General features: G+C 40.2%; 1 protein-coding gene across 1 annotated transcript in view; it reads left to right on the top strand.

The window, feature by feature from the left end:
- Window positions 1-13187, top strand: part of LOC107109202 (cystathionine beta-synthase-like) — a 47448-nt gene that overhangs the window by 3469 nt on the left and 30792 nt on the right. Inside the window, exons 2-3 of the mRNA XM_015409765.1 lie at window positions 8245-8351; window positions 9525-9659. Coding sequence (XP_015265251.1) covers window positions 8245-8351; window positions 9525-9659 — 242 coding nt within the window. The remainder of the gene's footprint in view (window positions 1-8244; window positions 8352-9524; window positions 9660-13187) is intronic.

The raw sequence follows: 13187 nt of genomic DNA, 5'->3' as shown, positions 1-13187 counted from the left end.
ATCGTCCTGCACCTCTTCCAAGCCATCAAAGCTGATTTTCTTGGACCCCATGCTTTTCCTATCCCCTTTCGCAAATCTCTAGTGTATATTCCATAGCTACCTACCCCCTTATTGATTGCTGATTCAAATCTTACCCATTTATCCTCCGCCATCCATTCCATCTCCATTAGTGCCTTCAACTGAAATGCGTCATAATAGGCTTGTAAGTATGGTAGTCCCCATCCTAAATCATCTTGAGGCATATATACCAATTTTTTTGATATTCTTGCTTTTTTTCTACCGAACACCCAGCTTTTAATCTTTTCATCCCATTTCCCTAACACTTTCTGGTCAAGTTCTATTGGGAGTACCTGAAATAGGTATAACATCTTTGGTAATAGAAACATTTTTGCTGCTCTAATTTTCCCCAAAATGCTCAGATGTTTGTTCTTCCATTCCTTCATTTTCTTTATTATCTTTGACCAGGTCTTACTGTAATTAATTTTATGTAACCTCTCTGTATTTTTGTCAAGATATACTCCTAGATACTTAATTTTGCTAATGTCTGATTTCATCCCTGTTAAAGCTAATATCTCTCTTTTAGTATCCCTATCTACACTGAGAAACATTATTTCAGATTTCTTAATATTAACACCAAGCCCTGAAATTAACTTGAAATCCTCTAGAATAACTAGCAATTCTCTTATTGCCTGCAATGGGTTAGTTAGTCTCAGTAAGATATCATCCGCAAAGAGGTTTAATTTAGGTTCTTCCTTAGCTATTTGAAATCCCTGAATTCTGCCACTATTTCGAATCCTATCTGCTAGAGGTTCCATTGCCAGTGCAAATAACATGGGGGATAATGGGCAGCCTTGTTTTACTCCTCTCTGAATTAAAATTTCTCTAGTATGCCCTCCATTTATCCTAATGGCTGCTTTGCCATCCCTATATATTTCCCTTATTGCATTTAGGTATGGTCAGTAAAATTAACTTAGTTGTGGATGCCAGCCATTTGCCTACATATAGGATTTCAGAATGTCGATTAATTTGAGAAATCAAAATTGTTCTTTTTTGTGTTTCAAGTCATCCCAGTATTAATTAATTAATGAAAAGTATTTGAAGGAATGGCAAAATATAGTAAATTGTTTTATGTGGTTAGGCAAACCCTCTGAAGGTTAATAGGAATATTTAAAGAAATTACAGAGGAGGTAATTTTGGTATTATAAACAAAATTAATATTACAAAATGTTTTGAGTCAATTGTTAAAATGGTTGGATAATCTGATAGTCCCATAGAAAATGTTTGTCTTCATGACAAAACATGGAATGATCTAATTTCTTTAACACACATTTGATAGTTATAGAACTTATAGAAAGTGTGGGGGGGGGAAGTGGCACCAGTATTGAAACTACTGTCATATTTTATGAATTATGATTAGCAACATAATAATAAAGTTATGTTTCATTTTATAACTTTTCAGTTCGATGGTACCTGGTCCCCCACAAAATGCAAAACAAAATAAATTAAGAAATATAAACAGTAAAGTGGTATCACTGCTTGACTGAGGCTTGTGCAGTTTGTTTTGTGCAATTGTTTGAAAAAATATAAATGTCCAAAGTGGATCTACACAGAAAGCATCAATAATGAATCAGATGATATAAGATAGTGATATCAGACCGATGAAAACAAATAGATTTATGATTAAAATAGTTGAAAAAATGGGAAGTCTGTCTACAAAGGATATAAGATTGGTTACTACATGGTCAAGGTCCAGCCTACCTGAGGGACTGCCTTACCTCACATGTTCCCCCAAGAGCACTTCGGTCGGGGCCCCAAAATCTATTGGTTATACCGGGCCCCAAGGATGTCAAACTGGCCGGGACTAGGGCTAGGGCTTTTTTGGTGGCGGCTCCTACCTGGTGGAATGAGCTCCCGGGGGAGATCCAGGCCCTGCGGGACCTTAAGCAGTTCCGCAGGGCTTGCAAAACGGAGCTCTTCCGCCAGGCTTTTGAGTAGGAGCCGCCGCCCTACTATACCACCACCGTCAAGACATCTGAATGGATGCATTGACGGGGCCCCAGGAAGAACTTGGAATTACATCAGAAATGCCGTCGCCACTGGATATGTACGCTGAGAATACCAGCTCGAGTCGTGGGGATACCATCTTGGATCTAGGACACTAGTAACTGGATAGAGCACTTTAGTCTTAGTTTTGATGTTTTATTATATTTTTATATGTTTTTACTTATGGCTAGACTAATGATCTGGCCTCTGTTAGCTGCCCTGAGCCCACTGGGGAGGGCGGGATATAAGTGTGAAAAATAAATAAAAAATAAATAAATAATACATGTCTGCCAGTGTTAACAAATAAAATTACATCAGAGTAGTGTCTGAGAGTGACTGGAGTACAAAGAATAATTAGAAGTGAAATAAATATTGGAGATGTGGTAAAAAGGGGTATATATTCTACTTGTGGGGTGCTAATTTAATTTTTATGTTCTGGTCTGAAGTTTTTCTTAAATTAAAAATTGTAAAGGTTTAATTACAAAGCAGAATGTTCATAAATCTGTGGTATTAGCAATTTTAAGTATTTTCTAAGATAAAAATAAGAACACATAATAGAAAAATAGCTCAATTAACAGCTGCTGCTAGAATAATTTTTGTGGATATCACAACAATTATTGAAGAATGGGCATGAGCAGATACAATTCCCAGCAATTATGCAAAAAAATGAAGTAATTTCAGTCTGAACAGGTCAAAGAGCTGCTTAGTTCTAATATATCATATATCTAATTCTGAACAGGGCCACTAAGTGTGGATCAAAAATCTGGGAAATGGAACCAGAGACAGGCAGGGGAGATTGTTCTACATACTTGAAGGAAATTCCAGGTTTGCACAAAAAGTCTGAAATCTTAAAAATATGAATTGGGGAATAAAAGCTCCACAAAATAACAGAAACAACACGTGTAGCTTTAATATTCCAGTGCCTTGGTATCTGTAATGCAAAACTGCAGGCAGGAGCAGAAGTAGACTGGGAGGCCAACACAGTCCTGGATAAGGTCCCACCCCCATGCCCTGTCATGTCCCCTACTGAAGGAGGACTCATTGGGGTGCAGGTCTGGTGACAACCATATGTGACTCATTAAACATACAATTCAGCTGGGCTTCATGGCAGCCATTGCACAACTCAGTCAGACCTTTGATGGGGTTAAGATACTGGGGGGAGGGATGAAAAGCTGAAGACCAAGGTGGGGCAGAAAAAAATAGGTTGGCTAGTGGGTGGGAAGAAGAGAAGGGACCAGGAAAAGTGGAGAAGTTATGGGGACTACTGGGAGAGGAAAAGAGGAAATAGTGGGGAGGGGAATATGGGGAAATGTGATGCCTCTTTCTCTGAATATAAGTAATATAATAAAGTTATACCACACAGAAAATCAAAGAAAGGTGAGAGGTTAAAATAATCTTTGCAATGGATGCATAGTATAACTAAGTAAACTCATGTGTATAGTATATACTGCCTCTGTCACTGAAAGTCAAAGAACACCAGTCATGCAATTTGCTAGTGATGGTCACCTGGAGAAAACATCATTCTCCCCTCCCAACCTGCGAGCAACCCGAGGGTGAACAGTCAACTGGCAAACTTCCCTTAGACCTACCTACTTTCTCTCTCTCTCTGCCACCTAGCCTCAGTCACCTTTAGGAGTGCTGGTTTAGGAGACACACCACTGCACTGTGCTTTTTGGAACAGAAGTAGAACATCATGCTATGACAACTGCATTTGCAACTCTCACCTTTTCTCAGTCTTTAACATTAAAGGGCTAGTGGACCTTTTAGAGGAAGAATTGCAAGAGACATCAGGGAGATACAGATCAGCACTATGGAGCTGCCAGTCCAGATTTAAAGGGTCAAAATAGGTCTGGCCCATCATGTCTCCTAGAACAATAATGCAGCAATAGGAAGGGGAGGGAGTTGATTCCGGGGAGAGAATTTAGGGTTGTCAGCATTCCAGGAGGGGACTGAAGATCTCCAAGAATTACAACTGATGTCCAGACTATACAGAGACCAATTCCGCAAAAGCAGTTGTTGCACCCTCAGTCTCCCATTTACCCCAGTTGGCTGCTCAATTTCTCACTATTTGCTGAGCGGCCGTATTTTGACCCGTATCTCCCCCTGATTTCCCCTGCATCTTCTTGATCCAAAAAAATAAGGATCAAGAAGACGTGAGGGAAATTTGGGGGGGATGCAGATCAAAATGCGGCCACGCAGCAAATAGTGGGAAATTGAGCAGTACAACCGGGGGAAATGGGAGACCGAGGGCGCAACATCTGCTTTTGCGGAATTGGTCAGAGAATTCCCCTGGAGAAAATAGGTGCTTTGAAGGGTAGACTCCATGGCATTATACCCTGCTGAGCACCCTCCCCGAACCCTATGCTTCACAGTCTCCACTCCCCAGATCTCCAGGAATTTTCCAGCTATAAGTTGCCAATCCTAGGAGAAATGTCAGGCGACAGAGAAGGGTAACTGTGCAAACAGCTGGCAATGGTCATCCCTTCTTGGAAGTCCAGACAGGCCTGAGCCACTTCCAGTTTTTGAGACTTCTAGCTATAATAAAAAGTGAAGACACACTGTGCATATATGAACAAGTGGCAAAACTTCTCGAATACCAAAAAAAAATGTGTTTATATTTAAGCCCCCCTTGAGCCTGAAGCACACATCAAACATTCCTCCAGCTCCCCCTCTGATTGGCAAAGGCAGAAAGGCAGGAGACTGAAGTACACTGAAGAAACTTGGGTTCAGAGTTCAGTTTTTGATTGCTTATGCTGACACACCTCCTCATTTTCAAAGCATGTTGGCCAATAGCTCTCACACTGAATTAATGGCTAGATCTTACTTTCAGAAACCGGTCCAATAAATCCATCCACTCAAGCGTTTTTCCCCTTTATGCGTAACAAATTAATGAATGTACATTTTCTGCTGTACCTGCCATTTAAGCATGTACTGAGATAAGAAATACCCAGTGGCTATTAATGTTGTTCCACTGGAATCAAGGCCAATAAGGTGAATTATATGGCCAATAAGGCGATAAGTGACAGCAAAATTTGAACTGCTGAAAAAAGTAAAAATGAATAGCATTCTTGTAAATAAATGTTGTTGGGATGATTCAGTCTTGATAATTCTCTTTGATATCATGTTTTGTCTTGATAATTCTATCTGATTAACAGATAAAGTGAACTAAACTTCATTGAAATTAATGAAACCATAGTTTATAGCAGCTGGTCATGCATACTGGGATGCAGTATGTAAGAGGTGGGCAAAGAGCTGAAGTTTAACTTGATATTATTCTAACAAAGTGATTCTTAATTAGGGCCATAAAGCCCCACAGGGATGGTCTACAAACGTGTGTGTGTGTGTGTGTAGGATTTTAGGTAGTCCATTCTCCAGACTTGCAATGTCTTCTGACAGCCAACAAAAAAGAGCTGGGGATTATGTGAGCTCTCCTGAGAGACCTCATCAACACTGCAGTTTACTGTGGCTGTGGTCACACGGAGCATTAGCCACGCTACAGAGACAGAGGATAGGCGGATTTTCCGGGTGTGATCTTATTGCAACATCTGGGAAGCGTAGAGCTCCCGTGGCTAACCCGAGGCTTCCCGCGGAAGATGCGGCGTAAAAAACTAGTACCTCCGAGGTACTAGTTTCCGGAAACCGCAGAGCAAGGGCGAGCATCTGATCGCATTTCCAGTGGTAGTTCGTGGCATCCGGTGCCCGCCCATGTCCCGTCGCATAAAGGGGTTTTTCTCCCCCAAGTCTCCACGAGATGCACCCAAGCATCCAACGGCGCATGTGCACACTTCGGTTTAAAAACCCCCACAACCCCGTGTGCTACGGCAGCGGCGCCTAGCCATTGCTGCTGTGATCGCGCTGCGCCACTTATTTGGTGCACCGCAGGATTGTCATGAGATCTGCACCTCCCCCCGAACCACGGGACGTCAGCAGGACGAGTGATCCGGTGGCCGCGCGTTAGTTTGCTCCAGGGCAAACAGCCACGCTTACCCCCCACATTTTCTGGCCCATGTGACCGGGGCCTGTTTCTGTTTTGTCTCTATTTTTGCTTGTAGGGAATGCTTTGTTAAAATGCTAGCACGAATCCTTTGAGTTGTTATCTTTCAGAATTCAACTGCCTTCCCACAGTTTTTGGAAACAAGAAACAGATACATCTTACATTAGAGATAAATGCATGCATATAAGCACTAAGGAAACATGCAGGGCACAATCTACCATTTCATACTATGGAGCTGCTGAAATATATTTGAACAATCGATAATATGGTGTAGGACAGTCACAATGCAATCCTAAGAAGAGGAAGAGTCACACCCTTTTAAGGCATTTAATTCAACAGACTCAATTCTGCTTAGGACTGCATTGTTCCTTTCTCACAGAGAATAGATTGTTGAATAGTAATTTAATACAACCAATGGAGTAGCAACTTCAGCGATGTGTAAGGTGGGAGTGGAAGAAATGATGTCAGGGAGTGATTCTTGGTATGAAAATTGTAATGGTTTATGAGCCTTATATTCATCTATGAAATGGAGATCATGTGATTGGTCCTTTTTGTTTGTTTGTTTTGGCCATCAATGGCTGTGGCTTTAATCTTGAGCAAAGGAGGTTTACCTACCTGCATAGAGATAAATGTTAAGATATGTTAAGATATCACTAATACGGGCACATTTTTTCCTTCAAGTATCCATCCCACTGATGTGATTTGAAAAAGGCGAGCATTTTAATTAAATATCTGAGTAATATTGTACATAAAACAGTTAAAATAACTTGCTTTATTGAGAAAATAATGAGAAGGAAGTAGGCAAAATGATCAAAATTATAGAAAGAGTTAAAAAGTAATTAAAGGCATAAAAGAAACACATACATAAAGTGTGTGTGTGTGTAATTCATAAAAATAAGAATAAATGGAAATAAATATCATTAGACCCCATGAAAGGAGAAATAACAGTCATATATTCTAATTATGGAGATGAAGGAACGAGACTGAAACCTAAAGAATAGGGTGTCAGTGAATATATGATGCTGGAAAATCACTGTAGTGAAATCAGTGTAATTTTGTTTTGCTGGAGCTAAGAACAAGATCAAGGTGCACTGCTATTGGCAATAAACTGTGATGCCAAGGAAGGGATCGAGCTATAAGCAATCTTCACCCTTCTACATATGTTGTTGTTGTTGTTGTTTGCCATCAAGTCACAGCTGACATGGCAATCCCATGTGGTTTTAAAGGCAAGAGACATTCAGAGATGGTTTAGAGATTGCCTGCCTCTGCATCATAACCTTGGTATTCCTTGGAAGCCTCCCATCCAAATAGTAACTAGGGCTAACCCTGCTTAGCTTCCAAGATCAGACAAGATCGGGCAAGCCTGGGCTATCATGAGCCAGTTTGGTGTAGTGGTTAAGTGTGCGGACTCTAATCTGGGAGAACTGGGTTTGATTCCCCACTCTTCCACTTGCACCTGCTGGATGACCTTGGGCAAGCCATAGTTCTGGCACAGCTGTTCTCGAAAAAGAGCCGTTTCTGTCAGAGCTCTCTCAGTCCCACCTACCTCACAGGGTGTCTGTTGTGGGGAGGGAAAGGGAAAGGAGTCTGTAAGGCACTCTGAGACTCCTCTGGGTAGTGAAAGGCGGGGTATAAATCCAATCTTCTTCTTTTAATACCAAAATGGGAGTTTCCTAAGTCCTGTACTGAGAGGTATTAACAGAGGAGATAACCCCAGGAAAGTCTGAGCCACCTCTCATTCTATAAATTAAACATGATTTTATTTTCTCTCAGCCTCATTTTATGCATTGTAACCCTCTAGTAGAAGCTATTTTAAATTATCAGCCAGCTATGTGGTGGCTGGTGTTATGGATCAAACTATTCACGTGCCATGTCTCACCATACACACTGGGCAATGTTCCCTCCTCCATAATCTTTCTTTTTGGATGTTTGTGGTAAACAGCCTATTTTGTATGATAAACAACAGTACAGAAAACATTTATTGCCAAGTGGTACAGTTTGAAGTAGAAACCATACCCCCAGGTGTTGTTTTGATGATTAATTGTTTAAACTGAGTCAAGAGGGTAATCAAGCTTACTACTGACGCACTTTCTTTGATGTATGCATGTTTTGCACAGAACCTAATTTTAAGCAAATTGCAAAGAATAAATAAGTAGCTGTTATTTCAGCCAGTTTCTTGAGGGTTTTTTTTCCTTTCTCCTGTGCAGACCAAAAGAACCAAAGATTTTGTCAAATATTTTGGAAAAAATTGGACATACCCCTTTAGTTCGAATCAACAAAATTTCAAAAGCGTATGGACTTAAATGTGAGCTTTGTGAGTATTCCTTTTTTTGTTTTCCCTCCTTTCTCGCATTTCCTGTGTTGTGTTACAGATATTAACGTGAAAGTGATGAGGGAAGGTGCTCATTTAAACACATAAACAGTAAAAATTAACAATTAGTTGATAAATAGATGATGTATCAAGATGGGTAGCCGTGTTAGTCTTTCTGTAGCAGTAGAAAAGAGCAAGAGTCCAGTAGCACCTTAAAGACTAACAAAATATGTAGTAGGGTCTTAGCTTTTGTGAGTCACTGCTTGCTTTTTCATATGAGGAGGTAACATAAGCTCTAATCACACCTAGTTACCATGGGCAGTCCTGATTTTTCAATACATGTCTCTGGTAAAACTTTCCCTCTAGGTTTACCAAAAATAAAGAAACCTAAAATATAGCTACACACGTAGTGCTAGTGTACAAAATATAATATATAATTTAATTATACATTCCAAAGAGCTAAAATATCATTTAAAAACCACAGTCCTATGGTTCTGCATATATGTGCCTATTCTTAATATAAAGACAATGTTCAATCATATAAATACTGGTTAAAAGGTACAAATTATATCCATATATGAGAACCAATACCAATACCTTCCTCATTGGTAAAAATTTTAACTGAGCATTCCATAAATTTAACAAAAATATCCATAAAATCCTATCATATTGTGAATGGATGTAAAATGAAAGGGGTTGGGAGAAAAATAATTATCTATATGTCTGTTAAGCAACAATTAAAAAAAAATATTTTGCATCTCAAGAATATTTATCACCACTTACTCAACGGGTGAACATCTCGCTATGAGTAAGGTAGTTATCCCAGTGCAAAACACAGAACATAAAATGAAGCATGCAGAATAAAATTGCTGCTTATTTGCTGAACACAGAGGTGTGTTAGGTTTAGAATACTTTGCCTCCCCCATTTATTGTAGCAAAAAAGTCAATGATTTATGATTACTCCCCCCCCCCCCGTTGATTTAGAGTGACATCTGGTGGTTGTCTGAAGCCTCATCTTCAACCAGAAAATGTTACAATTTTGTGTGTGACCACAGTTGGATCACAGCCTTTCTCTTTTAAAATGTTCCTAACAATATTTTTTCCCTTGGCAAATCTGGTAACAATAATAAAGATGTACAGTTCTGGTTCTAATTTTGGTTTGACATAAAATTTCAGTGGCAAAGTGTGAATATTTCAATGCTGGAGGGAGTGTGAAGGACCGAATAACATTGAGGATGTTAGAAGATGCAGAGAATGCCGGCATTCTAAAACCAGGAGACACAATCATTGAGCCTACATCAGGAAATACAGGTATGTAAAGAGTTTTAAATGCAGGTAAAAGAATGTAGCTTTTTCTGCCATTTTATCTGTATCGCTGCACCATCATAATATTTCATCTGTGGAGGGAATTTTGATGCTTACTATGTGGGTGTGTTAGTTCGCTTGTCTAAATCCCTTTTTAAAATCAAGAGAGATATGTATTTCAGCACTGGATGAATGGTGCACATAGCCTTTGAGGAACTTTAAAATATTTCAAAATAGGAAAAGTTCACAAAATGAGAGGATGTTGTTACAAGAAAAGAAACTGGCAACTTTCTAAAAAGAGCTCTATGAGTACACCTGCCTTTCAGTGATAGTTAAAAAGCAAGGGCCCAACTGCAAAATATCTTTTTTTTTTAATTAAAAAAATTCCAGGGGTTTCGGTTTTGGCTCCTCGCCTGGTGGACGTGCTCGAGCTGAGCTCTGCTCAGCGCAACCATCCCATGGCAGACAGGAGGGGGTCCGGCTGTTGCCAGTTCCCTCCCAGAGCCCCTGCAGAGTGCTCCCAGCCATGGGGCTCGAGTAATGCTGCTTCTGAGGCTTGATGCCAAGGAATTGAGGCATGCTTTGCCCCGAAGATCCTGCTGCCAAGGCACCATCATGATTTCCAGAAGCGCACACTGGACGAGCGTGCAGGACTTCCATCTATTAGCAAACTCTCTGATTATTAAAGTTTCAGCAGAAGTGTGAGTGACTTTGCATCAAGTTTATGAACTTTTAAACGAGCTCTATCCCCTCCATCCCATAATGGATAGGGGAAAGGGAAATATCCCCCCACACACAGGCTGAAATATTAAGCAGACTCACCGGGACGGGGGAAAGAGAAAAGAATATCCTTATCTGTATGAGCAAGTATATTGATACGTAAAGTGGACTGAAAACAAACCATTTTGTTGACTCTTTGAAACTTCTCTGGAATGTAAACAATGTCTAACTGACAAGATAAAATGGCGCTGAAGAAACTTCCTCTGGGTGCTGGCAAAGCGACTCTTCCGGTCACGAGACCAGAAGCAAATGCAGACTTCCCCAACATGCTAGCTGATGCATTGCGACCCCTGCTGGAGCAGATGACTCATGTCAACCGAAACTTGGAAACACTCCAGAAACAGATTGCTAAGAACTCTAAATCTATATTTAAAAAATCATTTTCAAAACCTCTGCACTTGACCAAAAAGTGGAACAGATAGAAAAAGAAAGAACATCAGATAAAGAACAACTCCTCAGGCTCCAAGCAGAAAAATCAACTTATGTGTTGAGATTCCAAGGGGTTCCTGAGCAAAGTGCTGAAAATCTCAAAGAAACTTTGAGCCAAGCATTAGCCCCCATGACAGGTATGAAACCGGATATTCTACAAAGTGATCTGGATGTGGTCTACAGAGCATATCCTGAATTTATTAAGAAGAAAAACCTGCCAGGGGAAATTGTGGCAAGATTCTCAAAAAGATCTACCAGAGATGCGGTGCTTAAAGCTACAAATGGGAACATCTTAAAGATTCAAGACTCAGAAATAAGAGTTCTGAAGGATATACCTGTGTAGATTCTGCCTCCCTCAGGCCAGGAATGGAGGGGAAAGAATTCTACACTGGAACAATGCATTACACAAGAATCCAGAGAGATAGCCTCTCTGAATTTAAGAACAATCGCCACCAGGAACCTCTAAGCTTAACCCCTCACCAACCTGAGATTAGAGATCCCCAGAATCTCAGTTGGCATGTGGGTTTTACACATTAGCAACTCTGTCCAGAGCTGTACAGTTAATCTTACAGGGTAGCACAATTGGTCAGCGGGTCAGACTACAGGATTTAGGTTGAACAGTTGCACATCAAAACAGACACTATTTATAAACAAGAATAAAGTTTATTCAGTACAGGCTTAGCAATCAGACTAGAAGGCTTTAAAATAACATCCTAGGCAAATCTTGCCTTAACTACACAGTAAGAAGCATATTTACCAAGTCAGGAACAGTTATCAGTCCAGAATAGTCCATGGTAAGAGTCAATAGCCCCAAGGGATTTGGAGCAAGAAGTCCATCTTTGTAAGTATGCAGCCATGTGCTCAGCTGCACAAAAGAGTTCTTTGTTCTGCCTGGGACAGCATTTCCCAGGTGCAATTCAACAGTAAGGAGAGAGCAAGAGAAAATCTGAAATCTCCTCCAAGGGTCAGACAATTAAAAACTCCAATCTAATTATGACTAGCCATGGCCATTAGCCAATCGCAGGTAGACAGGGAGTTTCCAACTTTTGGTGTTGTCATGGTTGCAATTTCCGAATGGTCAGTTGTCTTGGAGGACACACCTGCAGTTGTGATCCCCCAAGCCCCAACTCTCATTGCGTACGTGCAGCTTCTAGCATGCTAGCCTAGCTTCCAGCATGTAGGTGTGAAGGTATATGGTTTATGGCATGGCAATAGAGCTTCTCTGACCAAATGGTCAGCCATCTGGTTTCAATAGGAAATCAACACAGCAGGGGCACATTCCAGGGGGAAAGGCAGGGGTCTATAGGAATCAATTTTTATACAATACCTTTTGAAATTAGAAATAAGAGAAGGCAGTACAAAGAACTGATTATTTTTCTACAAAAAATATCCATAGTTTACAGATGACTTTTTCCAGAAGGGATAACATTCAAGTACAAGGATCAAAAAGAAAAGATTGATTCTGTCGGTAAAGCTCTAAGATTTCTGGAACAAGTACAAGACAAACCGAAAAAGAATCCAATGGAGGAAGAGAGAAATCATCAAGAAGAAGGAGAATGCAGCTCAGGCGGTTTGGGAAGTTCTGACACAGGAACAAACAGTTCATCAGAGGAAGATTCTGCATCAGAATTGGGGGCAGCTACCCCCAAAGCATTAACTGTCAAATTAGACTTTGATAAAGATAAAAAGAAGGGGGGGAGGTAGAAGGGGAAAGTAATTTATAACTGTTTACTAAATTAGTTTGATGTATATTATTACTTGTTCATGAACCATGAATTGGGGGGGGGGGTTGTACTTAAGCTGATAAAATGAAAAAGAATTTAACTCATGAATGATATATTATGAGAATGATGCATACTTATAGAAGATCAACATGTCTATAAACTCCTGTTTTGTTCTATTAAGTTTTAGTCTGTAGAGGTTTAGGTGTGGTAGTGGGTAGTTGTTGTAGTGTGTAGTAAACCCCCCCAATAAAATCTTTAAAAAAATAAAATAAAAAAATTCCAAAAAATAAAGTTCACAACAGAGGTTGTTTTACCTGTAGATAATGAATTTACATTCTAGCAAGTAAAATGTCTCCCAAACGCAGCTGAGTAGTTGATACAGGTGAAGGTATGACTAGTAGTCCTAAGCTCTTAGCAGTGCTATCCTAAACAGAATGTCAGTGTTGGTCTGAAGCAGAACAGTTAGATTCTAGTCCAGGAGCACCTTAGAGACCAACAAGATTTTCAGGGTGTAAACTTTCAAGAGTCATCTGACAAATTAAGCTTTGACTCTCCCTGAAAATCTTTTTTTTTTGCCCCCCCCCCCCCGGGGGGCTTTTTT

The sequence above is a fragment of the Gekko japonicus genome, unplaced genomic scaffold (genome assembly GCF_001447785.1).
Source record: "Gekko japonicus isolate JY-2015 unplaced genomic scaffold, Gekko_japonicus_V1.1 scaffold4, whole genome shotgun sequence".
In the NCBI taxonomy this organism is placed as follows: Eukaryota; Metazoa; Chordata; class Lepidosauria; order Squamata; family Gekkonidae; genus Gekko; species Gekko japonicus.
This window is presented reverse-complemented; position numbering and strand designations above follow the sequence as displayed.